General features: G+C 37.2%; 1 protein-coding gene across 50 annotated transcripts in view; it reads left to right on the top strand.

Annotated features, from left to right (window-relative positions):
* LOC108645188 (putative GPI-anchored protein pfl2) overlaps positions 1 to 17,552 on the top strand; it is a 232,587-nt gene extending 215,035 nt beyond the window's left edge. For 32 of the 50 annotated variants that reach the window (XM_031905270.1, XM_031905271.1, XM_031905268.1 and 29 more), the window contains 11 exons: positions 796 to 849; positions 1,628 to 1,666; positions 3,903 to 3,956; positions 7,274 to 7,327; positions 8,901 to 8,954; positions 10,962 to 11,015; positions 12,090 to 12,143; positions 12,520 to 12,564; positions 14,226 to 14,279; positions 17,171 to 17,224; positions 17,306 to 17,552. In XM_031905270.1, the coding sequence (XP_031761130.1) occupies positions 796 to 849; positions 1,628 to 1,666; positions 3,903 to 3,956; positions 7,274 to 7,327; positions 8,901 to 8,954; positions 10,962 to 11,015; positions 12,090 to 12,143; positions 12,520 to 12,564; positions 14,226 to 14,279; positions 17,171 to 17,224; positions 17,306 to 17,418 (629 nt within the window). In that variant the 3' untranslated portion in view covers positions 17,419 to 17,552. The remainder of the gene's footprint in view (positions 1 to 795; positions 850 to 1,627; positions 1,667 to 3,902; positions 3,957 to 7,273; positions 7,328 to 8,900; positions 8,955 to 10,961; positions 11,016 to 12,089; positions 12,144 to 12,519; positions 12,565 to 14,225; positions 14,280 to 17,170; positions 17,225 to 17,305) is intronic. The other 18 variants (XM_031905242.1, XM_031905274.1, XM_031905275.1 and 15 more) reach the window with 12 other exon arrangements.
* Positions 17,553 to 25,099: the final 7,547 nt, after the last annotated feature.

The following is a 25,099-nucleotide window of genomic DNA, read 5'->3' on the forward strand; positions in this document are numbered from 1 at the left end:
GTGCAGTCAGAATCACAGTATGAGTATCTTGTCTTAGGCAAATTAGATTACAGACAAAATCAAGTGAACAACACCACCTCTGCATAACTGAAAATGCAATTAAAAAAAGCACGAAAATATACTAAAGGTATTGTACGGTGCGGTTAGAGAATAGGCTATCCGCAATGGCAATAAAAAAAATGAATGCAAAAAACCCAAAAATGTGTGCGTGTATACAAAAATGGCAAAAAATGGCAAAATGTGTGTTGTGTACAAAAATGGCAAAATGTGTGTTGTGTACATGTGTGTGCGTGTGAAAGTCAGTGTGAGTGCTATTATGTGTAAACCCCCCCAAAATGTATGTGTGTATAAGTGACAATAACCTGGGGAGAAGCAGGCTGAAGATCGCAGGAGGGACGCAGGAGGGACCCAGGAACTGGACGAACCTCTTCTTTGCAGGATCCGTGTGTGAGTGCACACACTGGGGGGGAGGCGGCAGAGCAGAAAAAGATAGGCATGTAGTAACTACCTGCCTACCTTTTCCTATGGGGCCCCTGAGTGATTGTTCCCCGCCTTGTTGTCTAGGGGCTGGGGAATGAGTGGGGAATGAAGGAGCGGCTTTAATAACTGCTCCTACGCTCCCAAAGCCAGAAGTGCAGCAGACCGTAGAATCTACAGTCTGTGGAACTTCAGTTCTTTTATCCACAGAACATAGATTCTACGATCTGTGACACTTACAGGGTTAATACATTATAATAGTTTATTTACATATGTCCTTGTGCAATATATGTATTAATATTTTTATTTTATGATCAGCACTCACTACTCCAGTGACAAGCGGTACGTCAGCAGCGGGGACATCCGGCACCGGTAATAACCTTATATTTATTTTGTACTTGAGCGATATATAAAGTGACAATAAAGTGGGAATAAGATACTGTGGGGAATCCCTACAGATTAGCCACAAGCCTGTCAGATCATCAGAACCCTAAAGCTCACAGGATTTACCGCCCTGATTTCTAGGCTGAAATAGGAAAACATCTGGGCTGCAAATCATGTAGTAGACTTTGTAAAATTGTACAAAGAAAATTGATGCTCGTGTAAAAAAAAATTTTTTTTTGCACCAAATTTTTATGCCTAGTCTGTGAAAAAACCAGCCCATGGCAAAATTCAATGCAAATCCATGCCTGCCAAAAAATTTTGCTTATCAGTACTCAAATGTTGGCTTTTAGACAAACTAACTAGCTTTAACTTGCAGAGTTTTTCTTGTTACTCTTTGCTGATTTTACTTTAATACTGAATTTGTTGGGGGTTTGTAGAATATTTTTGTATATTTTTGCCATGTTTTTTCTTGAATTGTGAAAAAGTTGGCAACTTGAATTTTGATAAATCAGCCCTTAAAAAATTATTTATCAATGTTAGTATTTCTTGCCTTAGTTAAATTTTTTGACCCAGATAGCACTTAAAGCACTTGTACATTGTACATTTTTTAAACACAGATATAAGTTAAAAAGATACAATAATTTGCTTTAGGTGCAACTCAAGGAATATTTAGCACTTTTATTATAGTCCTATTGTTAATTGACATATGTCCTTGTGCCATATATGTATTTATATTTTCTTTTATGTTCAACACTCACTGCTCCAGTGACAAGCGCTACATCAACAGCTGGGACATCCAGCACTGGTAATAACCTTATAGTTATATTTCAACTTCTTTGTACTTGAGCAATATATGAAGTTAAAATAGGAAAATTAGGAATAAGATACTGTGGGGAATCCCTACAGATTAGCCACAAACATGATAGACCATCAAAACCCTAAAGCTGAAGTAAAACAATATTTGGGCTCAAATGACTTCAAACCAAGTACAGGTATTATTTCCCTTATCTGGAAACCTGTTATCCAGAAAGCTCTGAATTATGGAATGCCTGTCTCCCATAGACTCAATTTAATCAATTCAGAATTTTAAAACTGATTTCCTTTTTCTCTGTAATAATAAAACAGTACCTGTAATTGATCCCAACTAAGATATAAATAATCCTTATTGGATGCAAAACAATCCCATAGGGTTTAATGTTTTATTAATTCTTAAGTAGACTTAAGGTATGGAGATCCAAATTACAGAAAGACCCCTTATCCAGAATACCCTTGGTCCCAAGCACTCTGGATAATGGGTCCTATATTTGTACAGGTATCGGACCCCTTATCCGGAAACCCGTTATCCAGAAAGCTCCGAGTTACGGAAAGCACGTCTCCCATAGACTCCATTTTAATCAAATAATTCAGAATTTTTAAACTGATTCCCTTTTTCTCTGAAGTAATAAAACAGTACCTGTACTTGATTCCAACTAAGATATAATTACCCCTTATTGGGGTCAGAACAGCCCTATTGGGTTTATTTCATGGTTAAATGATTCCCTTTTCTCTGTAATAATAAAACAGTACCTGTACTTGATCCCAACTAAGATATAATTACCCCTTATTGGGGCAGAACAGCCCTATTGGGTTTATTTAATGGTTAAATGATTCTCTTTTCTCTGTAATAATAAAACAGTACCTGTACTTGATCCCAACTAAGATATAATTACCCCTTATTGGGGGCAGAACAGCCCTATTGGGTTTATTTAATGGTTAAATGATTCCCTTTTCTCTGTAATAATAAAACAGTACCTGTACTTGATCCCAACTAAGATATAATTACCCCTTATTGGGGCAGAACAGCCCTATTGGGTTTATTTAATGGTTAAATGATTCTCTTTTCTCTGTAATAATAAAACAGTACCTGTACTTGATCCCAACTAAGATATAATTACCCCTTATTGGGGCAGAACAGCCCTATTGGGTTTATTTAATGGTTAAATGATTCTCTTTTCTCTGTAATAATAAAACAGTACCTGTACTTGATCCCAACTAAGATATAATTACCCCTTATTGGGGGCAGAACAGCCCTATTGGGTTTATTTAATGGTTAAATGATTCCCTTTTCTCTGTAATAATAAAACAGTACCTGTACTTGATCCCAACTAAGATATAATTACCCCTTATTGGGGGCAGAACAGCCCTATTGGGTTTATTTCATGGTTAAATGATTCCCTTTTCTCTGTAATAATAAAACAGTACCTGTACTTGATCCCAACTAAGATATAATTACCCCTTATTGGGGGCAGAACAGCCCTATTGGGTTTATTTCATGGTTAAATGATTCCCTTTTCTCTGTAATAATAAAACAGTACCTGTACTTGATCCCAACTAAGATATAATTACCCCTTATTGGGGGCAGAACAGCCCTATTGGGTTTATTTCATGGTTAAATGATTCCCTTTTCTCTGTAATAATAAAACAGTACCTGTACTTGATCCTAACTAAATTTAAATAATACTTATTAGATGCAAAACAATCCTATTGGGTTTAATATTTTATTGATTTTTTAGTAGACTTAAGTTATGGAGATCCAAATTACAGAAAGACCCCTTATCCAGAATACCCTTGGTCCCAAGCATTCTGGATAATGGGTCCTATACCTGTAGTAGATTTTAGAAAATTGTGCAATGAATATTGGAGTAAAACAATTGCACTTCAGGAAGAATAAAATTTTTATGTTCATTTTCAATATGTCTAAAAATCTCAAACGAGATGAGCAAATCTGTCCCATTTAGCTTCGCCGAAAAATTAAATTTTTTTTTAAAAACTTAAACATATTGAGAAAAATAGACGCCCAATGTTAGTATTTTTTTCCTGAATTTAATTTTTTGACCCAGATATCACTTAACATTTTCTAAAGACAGATACAAGTGAAAAAGATACAATAATTCTCTTTAGGTGCAACTCAAGGAACATGTATGACTTTTTACATATTCTAATTGTTAATTTACATATGTCCTTGTGCAATATATGTAATTATATTTTTCTATTTTGTTCAGCACTCACTGCTCCAGTGACAAGCGCTACATCAACAGCTGGGACATCCGGCCCTGGTAATAACCTTATAGTTATATTTCATTGTGATGGAGTGAATTTATATTATATATATTAATTTATATATAATTCATTAATTCAGTAATTTATTATTTGTGTAAATAGCTATATGTATAATCTGTGTATATGTATATGTGGTATATATGTGTTAAAAGTAGAAACAACAAACTGAGGCCTACTTTGTTTGAAACGTGTGCCTCAGCTGTGCTGGAAGTATGTTTTAAATGGTGCTGAAACAGCTGCTTATATATAGCTATGTTTTCCACAAGTGTATATAAATGTGTGTGCATAAAACTACTTTGTTTTCTATACAGAACATTGCAATTGCATGCATAAAGTAAAGTTTAATAAAGCACTTACCTGGAGCTCTCAGAGAAGCCACTTCCTAAAAGGGTGGGTTGCCTCTCTGAATGAATATTTATAGAGTTGATGCTGACCACCAGGGGCAGCATAGAGCAGTTTGGAGGCTATAAAACTGCAGACTGGTTTCTTTTGGGAGTCTGTGTTAAGCCTTTGTAAGAGGCAGTTCTAGAGCTCCAGGAATGTGTGTGCAGGGTTATGGTTGTCCCCCTGCTGGTAAATGTTTGTATTGCATAAACTGATTTTTCTGCATGTGATAAAAAATAAAGCACAATATTTTCACTGAAGATCTGTCTGGCTACTGAACCTGCACGTGCCCAGGGACATTCATCTTCTTTGTACTTGAGCAATATATGAAGTAAAAATAGGAAAATTAGGAATGAGACTGTGGGGTATCCCTACAGACTAGCCACGAGCCTGTCAGATCATCAGAACTAAAGCTGAAGTAAAAAAATATCTGGGCTCTAAAGTCTGCAAATCAAGAATTAGATTTTAGAAAATTGTGCAATAAATATTGAAGAAGTAAAAAAAAAAATTACACTTCAGAGAGAATAACATTTTCATGTTCATTTTCAATATGGCTAAAAATCTAAAAATTAGAGATGAGCGAATCTGTCCTATTTAGCATTGCAGAAAAATTCACAAAACATGGTGAAAAATTTTAAAAACTTGGAAAAATGACACAAAAAATTGTTGCTTGTGTTAAAAAAAATTGTGCATCAAATATTTGCACCTATTCTGTGAAAAAAACCTGCCAATACTAATATTAATAAATCCTCTTATTTATCAATATTAGTATTTTTTTCCTTAATTCAAGTTTTTTTTACTCAGAGCGTTTGAAGGTGTATTTTTTAAATTTGTCAAAGATGGATACAAGTTAAAGATATAGAATAATTTTCAATAGGTGCAACAACTCAAGGACCATTTAGCACTTTTAACCCTTTGAGTGCCAGCAAAAATTCACATTTTGGTTCCCCCCAGTGGCAGATGTTTTATAAACATTTTGTACCCTCTCATTTTAGGGACATTTACTGGGGGGGTTCAATTTAGGTAGGCAAACTTTTCATGATATAGGAATTTATACCACAAACATATTTTATTCTATGGACAAAAATTCAAATGATTTGGAAAGCCTCGTGTCTCCTGAATGTGCCAATACCTGAGATATATAGTTTTAAGGAGATTGCTGACTTCTATAGATCAAAAACTCCCAGCAGTAAATTACCCAAATGGCATTACAGCAAAAATCCAAAAATCCTGGAACATTATGTTTACTCCAGGAAACCATATGTTTTTGAAAAGTACACATTCTGCCGAATCCAAAATGGGTAACCATGTCTTCAAACTCCTAAGTACCAAACAGCAATACTTTCCTGAATTTAGCAGTTGCTATATACAATTATGGAAATTCTAAAAAATGGCCACAAAGCTTCCACTTTCAAGCATCATATCTCTCACATAACATTAGGTACCAAGAAAAAACATCCTAAATATGAAAGCCAAGGGTTGCCCGAAAGATCTTTTTAGCTACTCAAAATTCTACACATTTACTGAATTTTTGTGGGGTAAAAACACAAATGCATTGACCCTACAAAACCATATATATTTGGAAAGTACACATTCAAGTGAATTAAAAATGGGCCCTCATGTCTTTCTACTCCAAACTACAGAGTCGCAATGCTTTCCAAAAATTGGCAGTTGTGATGAAATGCCTGAAAATGGCATCAAACCTTCCACTTTCAAGCACCTTATCGCCCACATTTGGTACCAAGAAAATACATCCTAAATATGAAAGCCAAGGGTGCAATGAACAGTTTGATGCCCATTGTGCATAGGATCACGGATGCTTTTTGCATTTAGAGACCCTAAAAGTTAGTGCATTCAAAGTGCATACATTGTAATATAAGCTCCCGGCATGTATATTATGTGCCATAAGACAGTACAGAGACCATAGAAAAATCATACATTTTCTGAAAGTACACATTCTGACAAAAGAAAAATGGGTAAATACATATTTCTTCTGCAAACTACAAAGCTATGCCAAACATAACAGTTTTTATGAAATTTCTGCAAATCATCACAAAGCTTGCATTTTACCCCATGATGTACCCCACATTGTGTAACATAGCAATATAAAACACTCTAAACACTCTATGAATGTCAGGGGTCTACTGAACAGTTTGATGCCCTATATGCATAGATTTACCAAACTATGTGGGGTACAGAGGCACCCAAATCAATATATAGCAGACAAAATTTCCATAGACAAAGATAAGTAACCAAGAACAAAGAGAAATGCAATAAAATCACTAAAATCAATGTTTTTTTCCACCTAGTGTAATCTGCAGTCAGAATCACAGTTTGAGTATCTTGGCTTAGGCAAATAAGGTTACGGAAAAAATCAAGCGAACACCACCACCTATGCATAACTGAAAATGCAAAAAATAGAAAAAAAGCACCAAAATAATATACTAAAAGGTATTGTGCAGTCCGGTTAGTGAATACACTATCCGCAATGGCAATAAAAAAAACTTAAGCCAAAAAACCCCTAAAAACTCAATATTGTGTGTGTGTACAAAAATGGCAAAAAAAGGCAATATGCGTGTTGTGTACATTTTGTGTGCGTGTGAATGGACACACTGTGAAGGAGGCAGGAGAGCAGAAAAGGACAGGCATGTAGTAACCACCTGCCTACCTTTTCCCCTGAGTGATCGTGCCACAGGGGCAACTGGGGAATGAGCAGAGAATGAAGGAGCGGCTATAAAATCCACTCTTACGCTCCCAAAGCCAGAAGTGCAGCAGACTGTAGAATCTACAGTCTGTGAAACTTCAGACCTTTTATCCACAGAACATAGATTCTATGATCTATGGCACTTACAGGGTTAATACATTCTAATTGTTTATTTACATATGTCCTTGTGCAATATATGTCTTAATATTTTTCTTTTTTGTTTAGCACTCACTGCTCCAGTGACAAGCGGTATGTCAGCAGCTGGGACATCCGGCACCGGTAATAACCTTATATTTATTTTGTACTTGAGCGATATATAAAGTGACAATAAGGTGGGAATAAGATACTGTGGGGAATCCCTACAGATTAGCCACAAGCCTGTCAGAGCATCAGAACCCTAAAGCTCACAGGATTTACTGCCCTGATTTCTAAGCTGAAATAAGAAAACATCTGGGCTGCAAATCAAGTACAGCTATAGGACCCGTTATCCAGAATGCTCGGGACCAAGGGTATTCCGGATAAGGGGGCTTTCCGTATTCTGGATCTCCATACCTTAAGTCTACTAAAAAATCAATAAAACATTAAATAAACCCAATAGGATTGTTTTGCATCCAATAATGATTAATTATATCTTAGTTGGGATCAAGTACAGGTACTGTTTTATTATTACAGAGAAAAGGGAATCATTTAACCATTAAATAAACCCAATAGGGCTGTTCTGCCCCCAATAAGGGGTAATTATATCTTAGTTGGGATCAAGTACAGGTACTGTTTTATTATTACAGAGAAAGGGGAATCATTTAACCATGAAATAAACCCAATAGGGCTGTTCTGCCCCAATAAGGGGTAATTATATCTTAGTTGGGATCAAGTACAGGTACTGTTTTATTATTACAGAGAAAAGGGAATCATTTAACCATGAAATAAACCCAATAGGGCTGTTCTGCCCCCAATAAGGGGTAATTATATCTTAGTTGGGATCAAGTACAGGTACTGTTTTATTATTACAGAGAAAAGGGAATCATTTTACCATTAAATAAACCCAATAGGGCTGTTCTGCCCCAATAAGGGGTAATTATATCTTAGTTGGGATCAAGTACAGGTACTGTTTTATTATTACAGAGAAAAGGGAATCATTTAACCATTAAATAAACCCAATGGGGCTGTTCTGCCCCAATAAGGGGTAATTATATCTTAGTTGGGATCAATTACAGGTACTGTTTTATTAATACAAAGAAAAAGAAAATCAGTTTTAAAATTCTGAATTATTTGATTAAAATGGAGTCTATGGGAGACGGGCATTCCGTAATTTGGAACTTTCTGGATAACGGGTTTCCGGATAAGGGATCCCATACCTGTAGTAGATTTTGCAAGATTGTACAATATTAAAAAAAGTAAAAAATTGCACTTCAGGGAGAATAATATTTTCATGGTCCTTTTAAATGTGGCTAAAAAAATCTCAAATGTTGCCTGTTATACAAACTTGTATTTTACTTGCAGAGTTTTTTCTGGTTTTACAGTAATAAATACTGACTGAAGAATATTTTTTATATTGTCTATTTTTGGGGGGGGGGTTGCGGTGCTTTTTCTCAAATTGTGAAAAAATTGGCAACTTGACTTTTAATAAATTAGCCCTTAAAAGGATTGTTTTGTTTTATCAATGTTAGTATTATTTTTCCTTAATTTAAGTTTTTGACCCAGATTTTCTAAAGACAGATACAAGTTAAAAAGATACAATAATTCTCTTTAGGTGCAACTGAAGGAACATTTAGCACTTTTCATTTATTCTATTTGTTAATTTACATATGTCCTTGTGCAATATATGTTTTTATATTTTTCTGTTTTTGTTCAGCACTCACTGCTCCAGTGACAAGCGCTATATCAACAGCTGGGACATCCAGCACTGGTAATAACCTTATAGTTATATTTCATTTTCTTTGTACTTGAGCAATATATGAAGTGAAAATAGGAAAATTAGGAATACGATCCTGGCGGGGATTCCTACAGATTAGCCACAAACATGTTAGAGCATCAGAACCCTAAAGCTCACAGGATTTACTTCCCTGATTCCCCAAATATCTGGGCTGAAAAGGCTGCAAACCATTGGTGTCTGCAAAGAAGAGTAAGGTGCTTTGGTGCAGAGAAATGAAAGTGACAGTTGTGTTTGCAAGGTCTAGTGATGACTAACCCTTTCACTGCCAGTTGTTTTGGAACAAAGTGGAACTTCTACTGCCAGACAGTTTTTGAACATTATGCACTTTAGGGGCCTTTCCTCAGGGGGACTTTTAGTTTACCCAGGAAAACAATATATTGGTTTTTTTTCAGGACAATCTAAGCTTTCAAAATATGGTAGAATTTTAGTGTAATTCCAATTCTGTAACAAGATATAGGCCTCTAAATGTCTAAAAAATGTTAATAATATAAATAATATAAACACACATACCAGAAACAATAATTCTTTTATGCTCAACAATACAACTGATTTGGAAAGTCCCATGTCTCCTGAATGTGCCAATGCCAAATATATATAGTTTTATGGAGATTTCTCACTTGTATAGGTCAAAAACTCCCAGCAGTACACTACCAAATTTCCAAAGCACTGCTCCAGAAAGCTGCGTACTTTACATTTCAAGGCCAAAACTTCCACTAACAGAAGGTTTATCCCAGAAAATTACATATTTCTGGAAAGAACAGATTCTGGTGAATACAGAATAGGTAGAACCGTCTGTCTACTCCAAACTATCAAGTCACAATGCTTTCCTAAAATTATAGGTTTTTATAAAAATTTGTGATGTTTTTAAAAAATCGCTTCAAAGCTTCCAGTCTATAGTATCTTATCTCCTACAGGTCATAAAGTAACCAAATAAAACACCCTAAATATGAACGCCAGGGGTCCATTGAACAGTTTGATGCCCAATATGTATAGGTTTAGCTAAGTATGTGGCATGTAGGGGCCCCAATGTGAACATACCCCCATATGATCTATCATTTCTGTCATTTCAGCTCCTGCAAAATCAACACATTTACATCATTATATGTGGGATAAAGCTAGTAAAAAGTACATGCCAAAAGGCACGCCTGTAAGCACATAAAGCCTTTCCCTGCAGCGCCGTACATCGTTGCCAGGGAAAGGGTTAAATCTGTCCCCATTTAGTTTCGGCAAAAAATTTGCAAACCCTTAAAACCCCAAAATTTTGTAAAATGGGGAAAATGACAAGTGTCAAAATAATTATCTGTTTTTTGATGTGAGCAAATTTATTTTTTGATGCAGGCAACAATATTTTGTCTTGCAGCTAATTTTCTTGCCCATTAAGTGAAAAAATCCGCCAAAGACAAAACATGGAAATTCGCTATGAATCCATGCCTGGTGAATAATTTCTAATCACTAGAAAGAAGTAGATTTTAGAAAATTGTACAGTAAATAATAAGAAAAAAAGCTGAGAACAACATTTTCATGTTCATTTTCAATATGGCTGAAAATCTCAATAGTTGACTTTTATACAAACTCACTAGCTTTAACTTGCACAGTTTCTTCTGGTGACTTTTTAAATTTTTTTTTACTGCAATAAGTACGGACTTTGGGGGTCTGAAGAATATTTTTTGTATTGTCTATTCTTGTTGTTGTTTTTTTTTGCTTGCTTTTTCATGAATTATGAAAAAAACTTTGATAAATCAGCCCTTAAGAGGATTATTTATCAGTGTTAGTAATTTTTCCTTTATTCAAGCTTTTGGCCAAGATAGCGCTTAAAGTTGGACATTTTAAATTTTCCATAGACAGATACAAGTTAAAAAGATACAATAATTCTCTTAAGGTGCAACTGAAGGAACGTTTAACATTTTCTAGACATTTTTATTGTTTATTTACATTTGTCCTTATGCAATATCTGTATTTATATTTTTCTTTTTCGTTCAACACTCACTGCTCCAGTGACAAGCGCTACATCAACAGCTGGGACATCCGGCACTGGTAATAACCTTATATTTATTTAGCATTTTCTTTGTTCTTGAGAAATATATGAAGTGAAAATAGGAAAATTAGGAATAAGATACTGTGGGGAATCCCTACAGATTAGCCACAGACATGTCAGAGCATCAGAACCCTAAAGCTCACAAGATTTACTGCCCTGATTTCTTGGCTGAAATAAGAAAATATCTGGGCTCAAAAGGCTGCAAATCATTGGCGTATCCAAAGAAGAGTAAGGTGCTTTGGTGCATTGAAATGAAAGTGACAGTTGTGTTTGCAAGGTCCAGTGATGAGCGAATCTGTCCCATTTAGCTTCACAAAAAATTTGCAAATCCTTAAAAATAATTACCAAAAAATTTTGTGAAACGGCAAAAATGACGACTGTCAAAATAATTGTCTTTTTTATGTGTGCCAATTTATTTTGACGCAGGTGAAAATAGTTTGTCTTGCAGTAAATTTCTCTATGGCAAATTATCTTCCCCGCTAAGTGAAAAAATCCGCCAAAGACAAAACATGGAAATTCGCTATGAATCCATGCCTGGTGAATAATTTTGCCAATCACTAGAAAGCAATAGATTTTAGAAAATTGTACGGTAAATAATAAGAAAAAAAGTTGAGAACAACATTTTCATGTTCATGTTCAATGTGGCTGAAAATCTCAATAGTTGACTTTTATACAAACTCACTAGTTTTAACTTGTACAGTTTCTTCTGGTGACTTTTTAAAAATTTCACTGCAATAAGTACTGACTTTGGGGGTCTGAAGAATATTTTTTGTATTGTCTATTCTTGTTGGGTTTTTTGTTTGCTTTTTCACAAATTATGAAAAACTTTGATAAATCAGCCCTTAAGAGGATTATTTATCAATGTTAGTATGGTTTTTTCTCCTTAATTCAAGCTTTTTGGCCCAGATAACACTTAACACATTGTAAATTTTCCATAGACAGATAGAAGTTAAAAAGATACAATAATTCCCTTTAGGTGCAACTTAAGGAGGTTTAAGATTTTTTAGACATTTTAATTGTTTTACATATGTCCTTGTGCAATATCTGTATTTATATTTTTCTTTTTTGTTCAGCACTCACTGCTTCAGTGACAAGCGCTACATCAACAGCTGGGACATCCGGCACTGGTAATAACCTTATATTTCTTTTTTATTTTCTTTGTACTTGAGCAATATATGAAGTGAAAGTAGGAAAATTAGGAATAAGATACTGTGAGGAATCCCTACAGATTAGCCACAAGCCTGTCAGAGCATCAGAACCCTAAAGCTCACAGGATTTACTGCCCTGATTCCCTGAAACACGAGAAAATTTTACAACGAAAAAATTTGTTCCGGCGTAAAAAAAAAAAAAGATGCGGGTGACGAAAAAGTCACACACCAAACACATTTCACAGATTTTTGGCCATTTCGCAGATTTTTCTAACGTTTCGTGACTTTTTCGGCAAAACTAAATGGGACAGATTCGCTTATCCTAATTATTATTACTTTTTTCTTTTATGCTCAGCAGTCAATACAGCAACTCTAGCAGCAGCTGGGACATCCGGCACTGGTAATAACTTTATATGTATTTTTTTTTACATATCCCATGCCCTTGTAAAGTATATATAATATTATAAATATTTATATCTTTCTTGCATGTTTATCACTCAATATTGTTTTTTAAACTTCACATCACATGGATCAATATACAGTTGATAATAAATCTCCTGTCATTTATATAGAGGGGTTTAATATTAAAGCTATAGCCAAGGGCCATTGTATAGGATGCAGAAATGAGTTTTCTTATTCTCGCAAATAAATTCCTATAGCTGAACAAATGCAAAACAGAAGTAATGGAAAAAGACTAAATAATAATTGCCAGTAAAACTAGAGACCAAAAATTTACTCCACATCTACACATACAAAATAGAAAGAAAATGACCAGAAATAGCAAATAAACCAAACATCCAATTCATACCAGGCTGCCCAAGGTTGTTCACTAGAATGGAGATAGAAGGAAAGCTAACACCCTGAGAATGACTTCTCAAAGCACTGCTCACACTCACAGATCTTTCAAACTGCTGGAAATTCTTCTGAATTTCCCAGTTTAAATTTTAGTAAACATTTCATTGATTCTTAGTCCCTTAGTGTTAGGCACCTTTCTGTCCAGCACTGCAGGAGTTAAGGTGCTGGGATGCAACTGGCCAATCAGGAGGAGAGGCTATATGTAGCCCTCCCACTCATTGGCAAGATGCCAGTGCAATTTGTTACTTGTAGTTACAAGTTGCTGCATGTTGTTTGGCTCCTGTTAGAGAGTAACTGTTACTCCATTGCCAGTTACCCTGATTCCTTCCCTCTGTTTGGCTCCCATTCCGCTATTTCACGCGCTGCACTTGGCTATTTCACGCGGCAGTGCTCGGCTATTAACCGCTGTGTTTCCGCGCTAATTAGACAGCCCACTCAGGCTTCCACACTTCGGTGCTCATTCCTGCAACCGGGCTCTGTGTAAACCCTAACACTTAGGGAGAGTCAAGAAGGTTAAAAGAGATTGGGTCAACTTTCAGTGGTCTGTGGTGCACGTAGCTGTGTATGATGATTAAACCAGATAATTAGGCAGTAAGTCTGCTTTATGATTGGTAAAAATAACTTTATGGCCAAACAGCTCCTACATGTGCCAGTGGTTATGAAGTCAGAATAGAAGGCCTTAGTAGACCAAGCAAAAAAATAAAAATAGCAAAGGAAACATTTTCAAAAATAAGTCTTTTTTGTTGCTGAGATCAGTGAGTAGTGATGAGCCAATCTTTCTCATTTGGCTTTGCCAAAGAATTCACAAAACTACCAAAAAATGTGTGCGGAACCAGTTTGCGTCACGCGGGTTTTTTGCACAATTGTGCCTATTTTGACGCAACCTCTCTCATTTTTACGTGACCAATTTGACATGACCGCACCTATTTTGGTGGGATTTCAATTTTTTTATGCGCAATGAACAAATGCGAAAATTCGCTCATCAATATCAGTGACCCAGATTTGAAACTGAAGCTGTAAGTTGCAGATTTGCGACAGAGAAACTCAAATATCTTCCAGATCACAAATTAAGAAGTATAAGAATTAAAAAGCTTAAATAATCTCTTTATCCGTGACAACTAGAGGAACTCTGTGCTGTTAATAACTCTTGTAATGATGTTCTTGTGCAATATACGGTATGTATTAATAGTTTTCTGTTATTTTCAGCTCTCTCTACTCTAAACACAAGTAGCACGTCATCAGCTGCGACATCCGGCACTGGTAATCACCTTATATTAAATTCTTTTTAATCAACCTTATCTTTGCACAGTATCTGCATTTATATTTCCCTTATATTTTACCTGATACAAACCCACCCCAACAATCAAGTGATCTGAAACAAAAATATCTACCTAAATACAACTGAAGCAATCTGTGATAAAACAAAAACATTAAACAGTGTGTTATATGAGCCCCCATCAAGAATATGATGTATAGGTGTAACGCATATATCATTATCAATATGAGAACTGCAATCTATAAAATCAAAAAGCTTGTAGTAAGATACATATCATGACATGAGCCAGATGTGTCAGAGCTTGGTTACTACACCTTTGTGAATTTGAATTTGTTTTTCTAAATAGATTAAACTCACACTCCCATCGAATGCTCACTTATTTATTAATGTGATACTCGTGCAAATAAAAAAACCCTCAAATACTCAAATTTTTTAATTTATAAATTTGAACAAAACTCATAACATCGAATTGAACATGTGGCTAAACTTTGCCTATGACCATTGACTTCTATAGAAACTCACCAACTTTTTGATGGCAAAGTTTTACATTGGAGTTTTTGGGTTTTTTTGCACTTAATTAAATACCACACATTTGAGTTTTCTACCATAACTTGATTTCAAGTTTTTTAACACAAAAAATGGAGAAAAAGAAATCAAACTCGACTGTTGAGAAATCATCCCTGAAATTTCATATTTTGATTTTATTCAGCTTGGTTTTACTTTGCTTTCACTATTTTTGGCCCTAGCACAAGTGAACATACAAGTATATAATGTTTGGGTGACCTTCTGGGAGACTACCCTACCGACTGCCCACGTTTTAAAGGATATGACTGTACATTATTACATACGTATTATTATGATGTGTCTTGTTTTAGACAAGGATGACCAATATAGATTTCCTAACTGAGCCCTTACAGTAAATGTGTATCTTACTACAAGATGATTATATATTTGATTATGGGGCAGATTTATCAAATCACGAGTTCAAATTCCGAATGGGAAATACTCAGATTGGAAACGAAAATTTAAAAAATCGTATTAGTCACGATATCATATTGGCGATCCAAAAGTCACAGAATTTTTGTACTGTACAATTGTAAACAGAGCTAAAACCTTTCCGATTTTTTCGTGCAAGCGTACGAAAAAGTCATGCAGTGTATGAAAAATTGTGCCACGTACAACAAAATCATGCAGATTTTTTTAGCACTAAAAGTAGCCAAAAAACAAGTTGCAACTAATGCTGAGTGAATTTTTTTTTGCCAGGTATAGATTGCAGCAAATTTCTGCATTTTGCCATTGGCGAATTGTTTCATAAAACTCCCATGAAAATTTGCCCTGGAAATATTAGTTGCAGGTAAAAAAAAGTTGTGGTTGTCACATCAAAATAGGTGTGGTGACATCAAAATAAGAGCAAAAAAAGGGGTAGTCATGGAAAAAATGTTCCAAAAAATTTGTGCATCAAACGTACTTTACGGATTTTTCACAAATATTACAGTCATTGCGCAATTTTTTGGCCAAAACGGGACAGATTCATTCATCACTAGTTGCAACTTTTCAAAACTCTTCCGAATCCAAAAACACTTTTTGAGATCATATAGAAGTCAATGGCATATGCTTACAACTGCAAGATCTTTCTTTACTTCGAATCTTTAGAGGTTTTTGGGTTTTTGACGCTGACTTTTGTTCAACAATACAAAAAGTCACAGTTTTTATGACTTTTCTGTGACTTTTTCCCACATGCTTATTTAGTTCAGATTTTTAGATAAATGTCAGACATTCATGGAAATGGGTTTATTTGAATTTTTTTATCTTTAAAAATGTCAAACTGAAAAATCTATGATGGGAAAAAGTCACAGAAAAGTTTTTGAATTGTGGCGCTGAAACCTCTACTTTTTTGAATTCTCACAAAAAAGCATCAAAAATCCAAAACCTATACATTTTTGAAGCAAAAGAAGGATCCTGCAGGAAAGGGATACCTTTCATTGGCTTCTACTTGATCTCGGCAAGTTTTAGCTGGGGAATTATCACATTCAGATTTTTAGCTGTTTTGTTGCACAGTAAACCTTTTTCTATAATAAGGTTCTGGTAAGTAAAATTACACACACAAGTTAAAAATGAGTAAGGGGCAAATTTACATGAAAATTCAAATTCTACTTTTTACTGCAATTCTAGTTTTTTCTGTAAAAAAATCACAAATTTGAATTTCTGACACTCAAATTTACGAGATTTATTAAGTGCAAAAAAACTAAAAAAAAAAAAAAAAACAGCATTCAAATTCTGGCTAGTTCATGTATAAGCCTGTGGGAGTTTTTAATTTATGTTTTTGAGAACTATAGTAGTTGAAAGTATTGAAAATGAATTTTAGAATGTAGTTTTGCTGTATTCCAGTTGTTTTCAATTTTTTTTAAATTATTGAGTTTTCAAGTTTTTTTCAATACATACATGTGCCAGAAAATATTCCCTGACCAAGAATACATGTTTATGTAAATTTACCAGAGAGAAACTAGAATAATTCCAAAACATAAAATAAAAATAATGTACAAGAATAAAAAAGTTAAAATAAGTCTTTCACTGGAGCAACTATTAAACGTAAAGAAATACAAAAGTCACCTTATTTTAGAAAAAATCTGAATGAAAAAAACATGATCGAATAAAATACTAAATACTAAAATACTATTAGTTAGAATTGTGAAAGCTCCCATTGAGTTTTTTATGACCTTGCAAGCTTTTACATCAAAGTTTTACATTCATAGTTTGTAACAGTTATTCAAATGCATGACTTTTAACACAAAAAAAAATTAAATTGTAGAAAATAAAAAAGACTGATCAATATGCCCCATCCATTATGTATTTATATTTTTTCTTTTATGTTCAGCTCTCTCTACTCTCAAGACAAGTACTACACCAACAGATGTGATATCCAGCTCAGGTAATAACCTTAGTATTATTTTTATATAATGACCCATGTCCTTGTGCAGTATATGTATTTATAGTTTTCTTTTATATTTAGCACCCAGTATGGGCACGGAGAGAGGAATGACATGGAATATTCAAGGAACATTTACTACCTGCAAAATATATGTGTATATACTGTACCTTTATATCTATGGTTTTCTTTTTTAAAATTCATATGATGTGGTTCACTATATTGTGGATAATGAATCACCTATTTTCACATATATAGACACTAGGGGGCAGATTCATCAAAGTATGAGTTTGAATCCCAAAATGGGGATGATCAAAAATGTCATGAAAATGCTTACGAAAAAATCATAATAGTCATGATATTATCATATTGGTGATCGGAAAGTCACAAAATTTTTGTATCCGAGCGATCATAAATGGCAGGAAAACGTTTCTGACTTTGATCCTTCTGTGCATGTTTTTTTGAAGCCTCCTATAGGGCTCAATGGCACTCTGCAGCTCCAACCCGGCCCAAGGAAAGTCTCCCATAGGGCTCAATGGCACTCTGCAGCTCCAACCCGGCCCAAGGAAAGCCTCCCATAGGGCTCAATGGCACTCTGCAGCTCCAACCCGGCCCAAGGAAAGTCTCCCATAGGGCTCAATGGCACTCTGCAGCTCCAACCCGGCCCAAGGAAAGTCTCCCATAGGGCTCAATGGCACTCTGCAGCTCCAACCCGGCCCAAGGAAAGTCTCCCATAGGGCTCAATGGCACTCTGCAGCTCCAACCCGGCCCAAGGAAAGTCTCCCATAGGGCTCAATGGCACTCTGCAGCTCCAACCCGGCCCAAGGAAAGTCTCCCATAGGGCTCAATGGCACTCTGCAGCTCCAACCCGGCCAAGGGAAGTCTCCCATAGGGCTCAATGGCACTCTGCAGCTCCAACCAGGCCCAAGGAAAGTCTCCCATAGGGCTCAATGGCACTCTGCAGCTCCAACCCGGCCCAAGGGAAGTCTCCCATAGGGCTCAATGGCACACTGCAGCTCCAACCCGGCCCAAGGAAAGTCACCCATAGGGCTCAATGGCACACTGCAGCTCCAACCCGGCCCAAGGAAAGTCTCCCATAGGGCTCAATGGCACTCTGCAGCTCCAACCCGGCCCAAGGAAAGTCACCCATAGGGCTCAATGGCACTCTGCAGCTCCAACCCGGCCCAAGGAAAGTCTCCCATAGGGCTCAATGGCACACTGCAGCTCCAACCCGGCCCAAGGAAAGTCACCCATAGGGCTCAATGGCACTCTGCAGCTCCAACCCGGCCCAAGGAAAGTCACCCATAGGGCTCAATGGCACTCTGCAGCTCCAACCCGGCCCAAGGAAAGTCTCCCATAGGGCTCAATGGCACTCTGCAGCTCCAACCCAGCCCAAGGGAAGTCTCCCATAGGGATCAATGGCACTCTGCAGCTCCAACCCGGCCCAAGGGAAGTCTCCCATAGGGCTCAATGGCACTCTGCAGCTCCAACCCAGTCCAAGGAAAGTCACCCATAGGGCTCAATGGCACTCTGCAGCTCCAACCCGGCCCAAGGAAAGTCACCCATAGGGCTCAATGGCACTCTGCAGCTCCAACCCGGCCCAAGGAAAGTCTCCCATAGGGCTCAATGGCACTCTGCAGCTCCAACCCGGTCCAAGGAAAGTCACCCATAGGGCTCAATGGCACTCTGCTTCTCCAACCCGGCCCAAGGAAAGTCTCCCATAGGGCTCAATGGCACTCTGCAGCTCCAACCCGGCCCAAGGAAAGTCTCCCATAGGGCTCAATGGCACTCTGCAGCTCCAACCCGGCCCAAGGAAAGTCTCCCATAGGACTCAATGGCACTCTGCAGCTCCAACCCGGCCCAAGGAAAGTCTCCCATAGGGCTCAATGGCACTCTGCAGCTCCAACCCGGCCCAAGGAAAGTCACCCATAGGGCTCAATGGCACTCTGCAGCTCCAACCCGGCCCAAGGAAAGTCTCCCATAGGGCTCAATGGCACTCTGCAGCTCCAACCCGGCCCAAGGAAAGTCTCCCATAGGGCTCAATGGCACTCTGCAGCTCCAACCCGGCCCAAGGAAAGTCTCCCATAGGACTCAATGGCACTCTGCAGCTCCAACCCAGCCCAAGGGAAGTCTCCCATAGGGATCAATGGCACTCTGCAGCTCCAACCCGGCCCAAGGGAAGTCTCCCATAGGGCTCAATGGCACTCTGCAGCTCCAACCCAGTCCAAGGAAAGTCACAATGCTGAATCTTTAATGAATCCCAAACTTCAATCATACTTTAATGAATGTGCCAGTAAGGGGTAGATTTATAAAAATGTGAATTTAGAGCTTAATACATAAAAATTCACCCAATATTCTTTTCATTCCTTTCAGTTTTTTAAAGTGTATTAATCGAATGGTGAGTTCTAAATTTCACCCATTGATAAATACGCTTCTAAAAATCCTATAGGAATGAATAGAACATGGGGGAGTTTTCATATTTTAAGCTCTAAACTCACATTTTGATAAATATGTTATAAAAACTCACCAAGGCATTCCATATAAAAGTGTTCCCATTATCATTTGTGATGCCTCTGGGGAAGCCTTTGCAGTAAATAAAAATAATTTTCTTCAGACTTCAGCGTGCTTTAAATGTGGTATTCATAGGTGTGTAAATTGTCAACATATAAAAAATTTCTAAAGAATTTAAATCAACTGTTACAAATAAGACCTTTAAGATCAGGGACGGCATCAATTGTAATACCTCTACAGTCATTTATCTAGTTACCTGTTTGAAGTCAGAAGCAGTATGTGGATTGTACTAATAAATCACTACAGGAAAGAATAAGGGAACATTTGGGCCAGATAAAAAAAAATCCTTAGCAGTGGAGAAAAGTAAAACAACAAGACATTTTGCATTATGCAATAGGAGTGATATAGATTTCTTTTCTCAGTCCAAGGCATTTAGAAAGTAATATTAGGAGTGAGGGGGGGTGACTTGTGAAAGTAAATAGAATTTCTTTGAAAAAAAAAATCTTCATCTCTCTAAATTATGTATAACTTGAATATGTCTTCCTAAATAATTTTGAATATTTAAAATTGAGTTCTGGCAAAAACCCATTCTTAAATCTTGAAATTATCTAGAAGTATGAAAAATTTGTCTTTATCTCAGAATAGCTTAGTAAATGTGTCCCTTATTGTAATCACCCACCTTGGGTAGTCTTGTTTGAAATCTGAGTTTGGTTTATTCATTATTTCTGGGAATTTTTTTTCCAAAGTTGTATTTGTAGCTATTATGTACAGGTATGGAACTGTTATACAGAACGATTAGGACCTGGGGACCTCTAAATAAGGGATCTTTCCATAATTTGGATCCCCCATACTTTTAAGTCAATTTAAATAGTTTAAGCATGAAATAAACCCAATAGGATGGTTTTACCTTCAATAAAGATTAATGATATCTAAGTTAGAAACAAGTACAAGGTGCTGTTTAATTCTTAAAGAAAAAAAAAAGGAATTATTTATAAAAATTTAGAATTATAGTTGTATATATAATTGGTTTCTGGAAAAGGGGTCCTATACCTGTTACCATTTTGTATTCTGGTTTTACTGGTGCAAATTCTTTGGATTTTTCCAATTTCTTGTTTTTGTTATGCATGTGTATTATAGGAACTCTCATTTGAGTGTCATTAAAAAAAGATTTAGAACTAGTGAGTGAGCCACTATGTGGCTGCTAAGATATTCAATGGACAGTGTATAATAATTTTTGTGACTTTTACGGTGTTAATATAATTTATACAGAACCCTGTTACATGAACCCTGTCAATGTACTTGTAAAAAAAACTCTTTTTGGGATACAAAGGGCAATGTCCCTCTTTACTCACTAGTTCTAAATCTTTTTTTTTTACGTGACTGCGCCTATTTTTGACCCGACCGCGCCCATTCACAACCTTTTTATTTGACGCGTGACAGATTTTTATGGAAATTTCGCTAAACAATTAGCCAATGCCAAAATGTGGATATTCACTGTGACTCCATGCCTGTTGAAACAATTTGCCCATAACATGAGGAGGTGAGTAGGAACCTTGATGCTGGAAGGGCAGTTGATGTCATCTACTTGGACTTTGCTAAAGCGTTTGATACAGTACCTCACAGAAGGTTAATGATCAAATTAAGGAATATTGGCCTAGAACATAATATTTGTAATTGGATAGAGAACTGGCTGAAGGATAGAGTACAAAGAGTGGTTGTAAATGGAACATTTTCTAATTGGACCAGTGTGGTTAGTGGAGTACCGCAGGGGTCAGTCCTTGGGCCTTTGCTGTTTAACTTGTTTATTAATGACCTGGAGGTGGGCATAGACAGTATTGTTTCTATTTTTGCTGATGACACTAAATTGTGCAAAACTATAAGTTCCATGCAGGATGCTGCCGCTTTGCAGAGCGATTTGACAAAATTAGATAACTGGGCAGCAAACTGGAAAATGAGGTTCAATGTTGATAAGTGCAAAGTTATGCACTTTGGTAGAAATAATATAAACGCAAACTATCTACTGAATGGTAGTGTGTTGGGGGTATCCTTAATGGAGAAGGATCTAGGGGTTTTTGTTGATAACAAGTTGTCTAATTCCAGGCAGTGTCATTCTGTGGCTACTAAAGCAAATAAAGTGCTGTCTTGTATAAAAAAGGGCATTGACTCAAGGGATGAGAACATAATTTTGCCCCTTTATAGGTCCCTGGTAAGGCCTCACCTTGAGTATGGGGGGCAGTTTTGGGCTCCAGTCCTTAAGAAGGATATTAATGAGCTGGAGAGAGTGGAGAGAGTGCAGAGACGTGCAACTAAACTGGTTAAGGGGATGGAAGATTTAAACTATGAGGTTAGACTGTCGAGGTTGGGGTTGTTTTCTCTGGAAAAGAGGCGCTTGCGAGGGGACATGATTACTCTGTACAAGTACATTAGAGGGGATTATAGGCAGTTGGGGGATGTTCTTTTTTCCCATAAAAACAATCAACGCACCAGAGGTCACCCCTTTAGATTAGAGGAACGGAGCTTCCATTTGAAGCAGCGTAGGTGGTTTTTCACGGTGAGGGCAGTGAGGTTGGGGAATGCCCTGCCGGGGGATGTTGGGTAGGGGGTTCCTCACGGTGAGGGCAGTGAGGTTATGGAATGCCCTTCCTAGTGATGTGGTAATGGCAGATTCTGTTAATGCCTTTAAGAGGGGCCTGGATGAGTTCTTGATCAATCAGAATATCCAAGGCTATTGTGATACTAATATCTACAGTTAGTACTAGTGGTTGTATTTATAGTTTATGTATGTGAGTATAGATTGGTAGGTGTGGGTTAGGTGTGCTGGGTTTACTTGGATGGGTTGAACTTGATGGACACAGGTCTTTTTTCAACCCTATGTAACTATGTAACTATGTAACTATAACTGTCAACCCAATAAATAAATTCCAAATTTGTTTCTATTGTGTTTTTCAAGCAAAATAAATACTTCTTACACTAAATAATTATTTAGAGCTTCCTTCAGTCTTATAATCCACAATTAGCTCATACAGTGAGCCACCATTTTGTGCACACTGTTATTAAGGCAAGCTTTGAATGATCCCAAAATCTTGTTTATGCGCCAGAATGGGGGACCAATTGCCATGCCAATGCCTAGGCTACACAGTTATAGATGGTGAGGAGGGAAGGGGAATGTGAGGAGTGCAGTGACATTTAGGAAATGCCCATTGTAAAGTGACTGTAACTGCCTGATGCATAGAGGCAGGGAAGGCAATATATGACAGCTGAGACTTTTACATTTCTTTATAAGAGTTTATGGATCAAATAAAAATAATTTAGGTTGCATGTTTAATTTGAAATGGACATTTACTTTACACAAGTGTGGGTAACAGGTTCCCTAAAATTATAGTTTAGCAGACTACAACTCCCACCGGAAGACCATTTACTAATGTTCAAAAATGATCTATAATGCATCTTCCATTAATGTAGCCAATGTTGTTATGAAAAAAAATGATCTCCAGCTTATTAACAGTTAAAACATTTTGGGAGCTGAAGTACAGCAACTACGAGGATGGTTTCTCAATATAACCTTAGGGAGCTCATTTACTACCCAAAGCTCCATGATTTGTTTGCTCCTTGCTATCCCAAGAGTGGGGATCTAAATTTTAATAAATTTGTGCCATCGTGTTAAACTCAAGTTTATCATATTTGACAGTGGCACCCATGTAATTACTGCATGTGATGATGCTTATAGTGAAATTTTAGTGAGAGATTCAGCATAATTTTTTTTTACAGAGAAAGAGATTCAGCATAAATTTTTTTACACCTACCCAGACCAACCCAAATGGGACTCTAGCCCAACAGAAATATTCCATCTGGAATTCTGCAAGCACCTCCTCCAGGTCCAAAGCAGCACCTCAAACAGTGCCTGTCAGGCTGAGCTGGGCAGATTTCCCCTACTGTTTGTCATACAGAAGAGGGCGCTCTCATACTGGGCACACTTACACACAGTAACGCCATGACCTACCATCATAAAGCCTTTTTGCACAATGAGACCTCGGGAAAGCCCTGTGCCCCTAAGGAACTCATCTATACCCTGCCCACCCAAGCCTCCCACCAACTGACAAAAGGTCAAGTAATACAAACACTAACACTACAAACCAATCTAAGGAGCAATATGTCTGTGATTGGAGAGATGAGATAACAAACTCCCAGAAGCTTGTTATCTACCAATCACTAGGGAGGGAATACAGACTGGCCCCATACCTGGAAAAGCTACAGAACCCCAAAGACAGACAGATCCTGAGCTAGTACAGACTGAATGCCCACAGCCTAGAGTTTGAACTGGGACGGCACCGACAAACCTACAGACCCAGGGAGAGCCGGCTGTGCCAGCGGTATGACCAGGAGGCAGTAGAGGATGAGGCCCCCTTCCTGCTACACTGCCCCAAATACTCAGCACTGAGAGACACCCACTCCCAGAGACTCTCCCATCACATCCCAGACTTCCCATCTATAGAAGAGAGAAAACTCTGCATCCTACTGGAAGAAGAGACACCACAGTAGCAATGGCAACACAATACATAACAGACTGTCATAGACTGAGAGACAGGACTTTCCCCTGTCCCCATATACTGACCCCATAACCCCACCCCTTAAATCCCCCAATTTCCATATACTGACCCCCTAACCCCACCCATTACACCCTCTACCTGCTTTGGCAATGCTAAATGTATTTGGTACTGCCAATAAAGCTCATTTGATTTGATTTGATTTGATTTGAAGGAGAGAGAGAGAGAGACTCAGCATAAATGTTTTATAGAGAGAGAGATTTAGAATACTTTTTTTAGAAAGCGCTGAAATGCTTAATGAAAGCGTGAAGGGACTGTGGAGCCAAGTTACTACTCAATTCCCTCCGTGCATAATAGGGTTAACTCACCCAGTTTGATTTCCAGTGAAAAAGCACCCGCTTTACTCCCGCTCCTTCTGCCTGGGGTATCCAGAGCCTCCTCTCCTTCCCCACCTCCCTGTTTCAGGCATATTTGTCTTATGCCATTTAAGTTCGGTCAGCTACATATATAAATTCCAGTAAAGCACTGTTTATTCTGATTGTAAAAAAAGTGTAATTAGTTTGTCAAAACAAATGGCGGGTGATAGTCCTTGGCCATTTAATCTATGGTGTTATTTGATGTCTTCCACATGCCCACTGTGTTCCCAGTAGCTGGTATTCTGTTATAAAACAGCTATACAGTTTGTTAAATGTTTGGTAAAGGTGAAATACATGGCAAGAACTATCGATTTTGGATCCTATAATAAATCTGTAGCCAAACTCCACCCCACTTAATGGTGTCCATGTGTATTCTTTGAGAGAGAGAGTCAGCATACATTTTTTAC

This window comes from Xenopus tropicalis, chromosome 7 (genome assembly GCF_000004195.4).
Source record: "Xenopus tropicalis strain Nigerian chromosome 7, UCB_Xtro_10.0, whole genome shotgun sequence".
In the NCBI taxonomy this organism is placed as follows: domain Eukaryota; kingdom Metazoa; phylum Chordata; class Amphibia; order Anura; family Pipidae; genus Xenopus; species Xenopus tropicalis.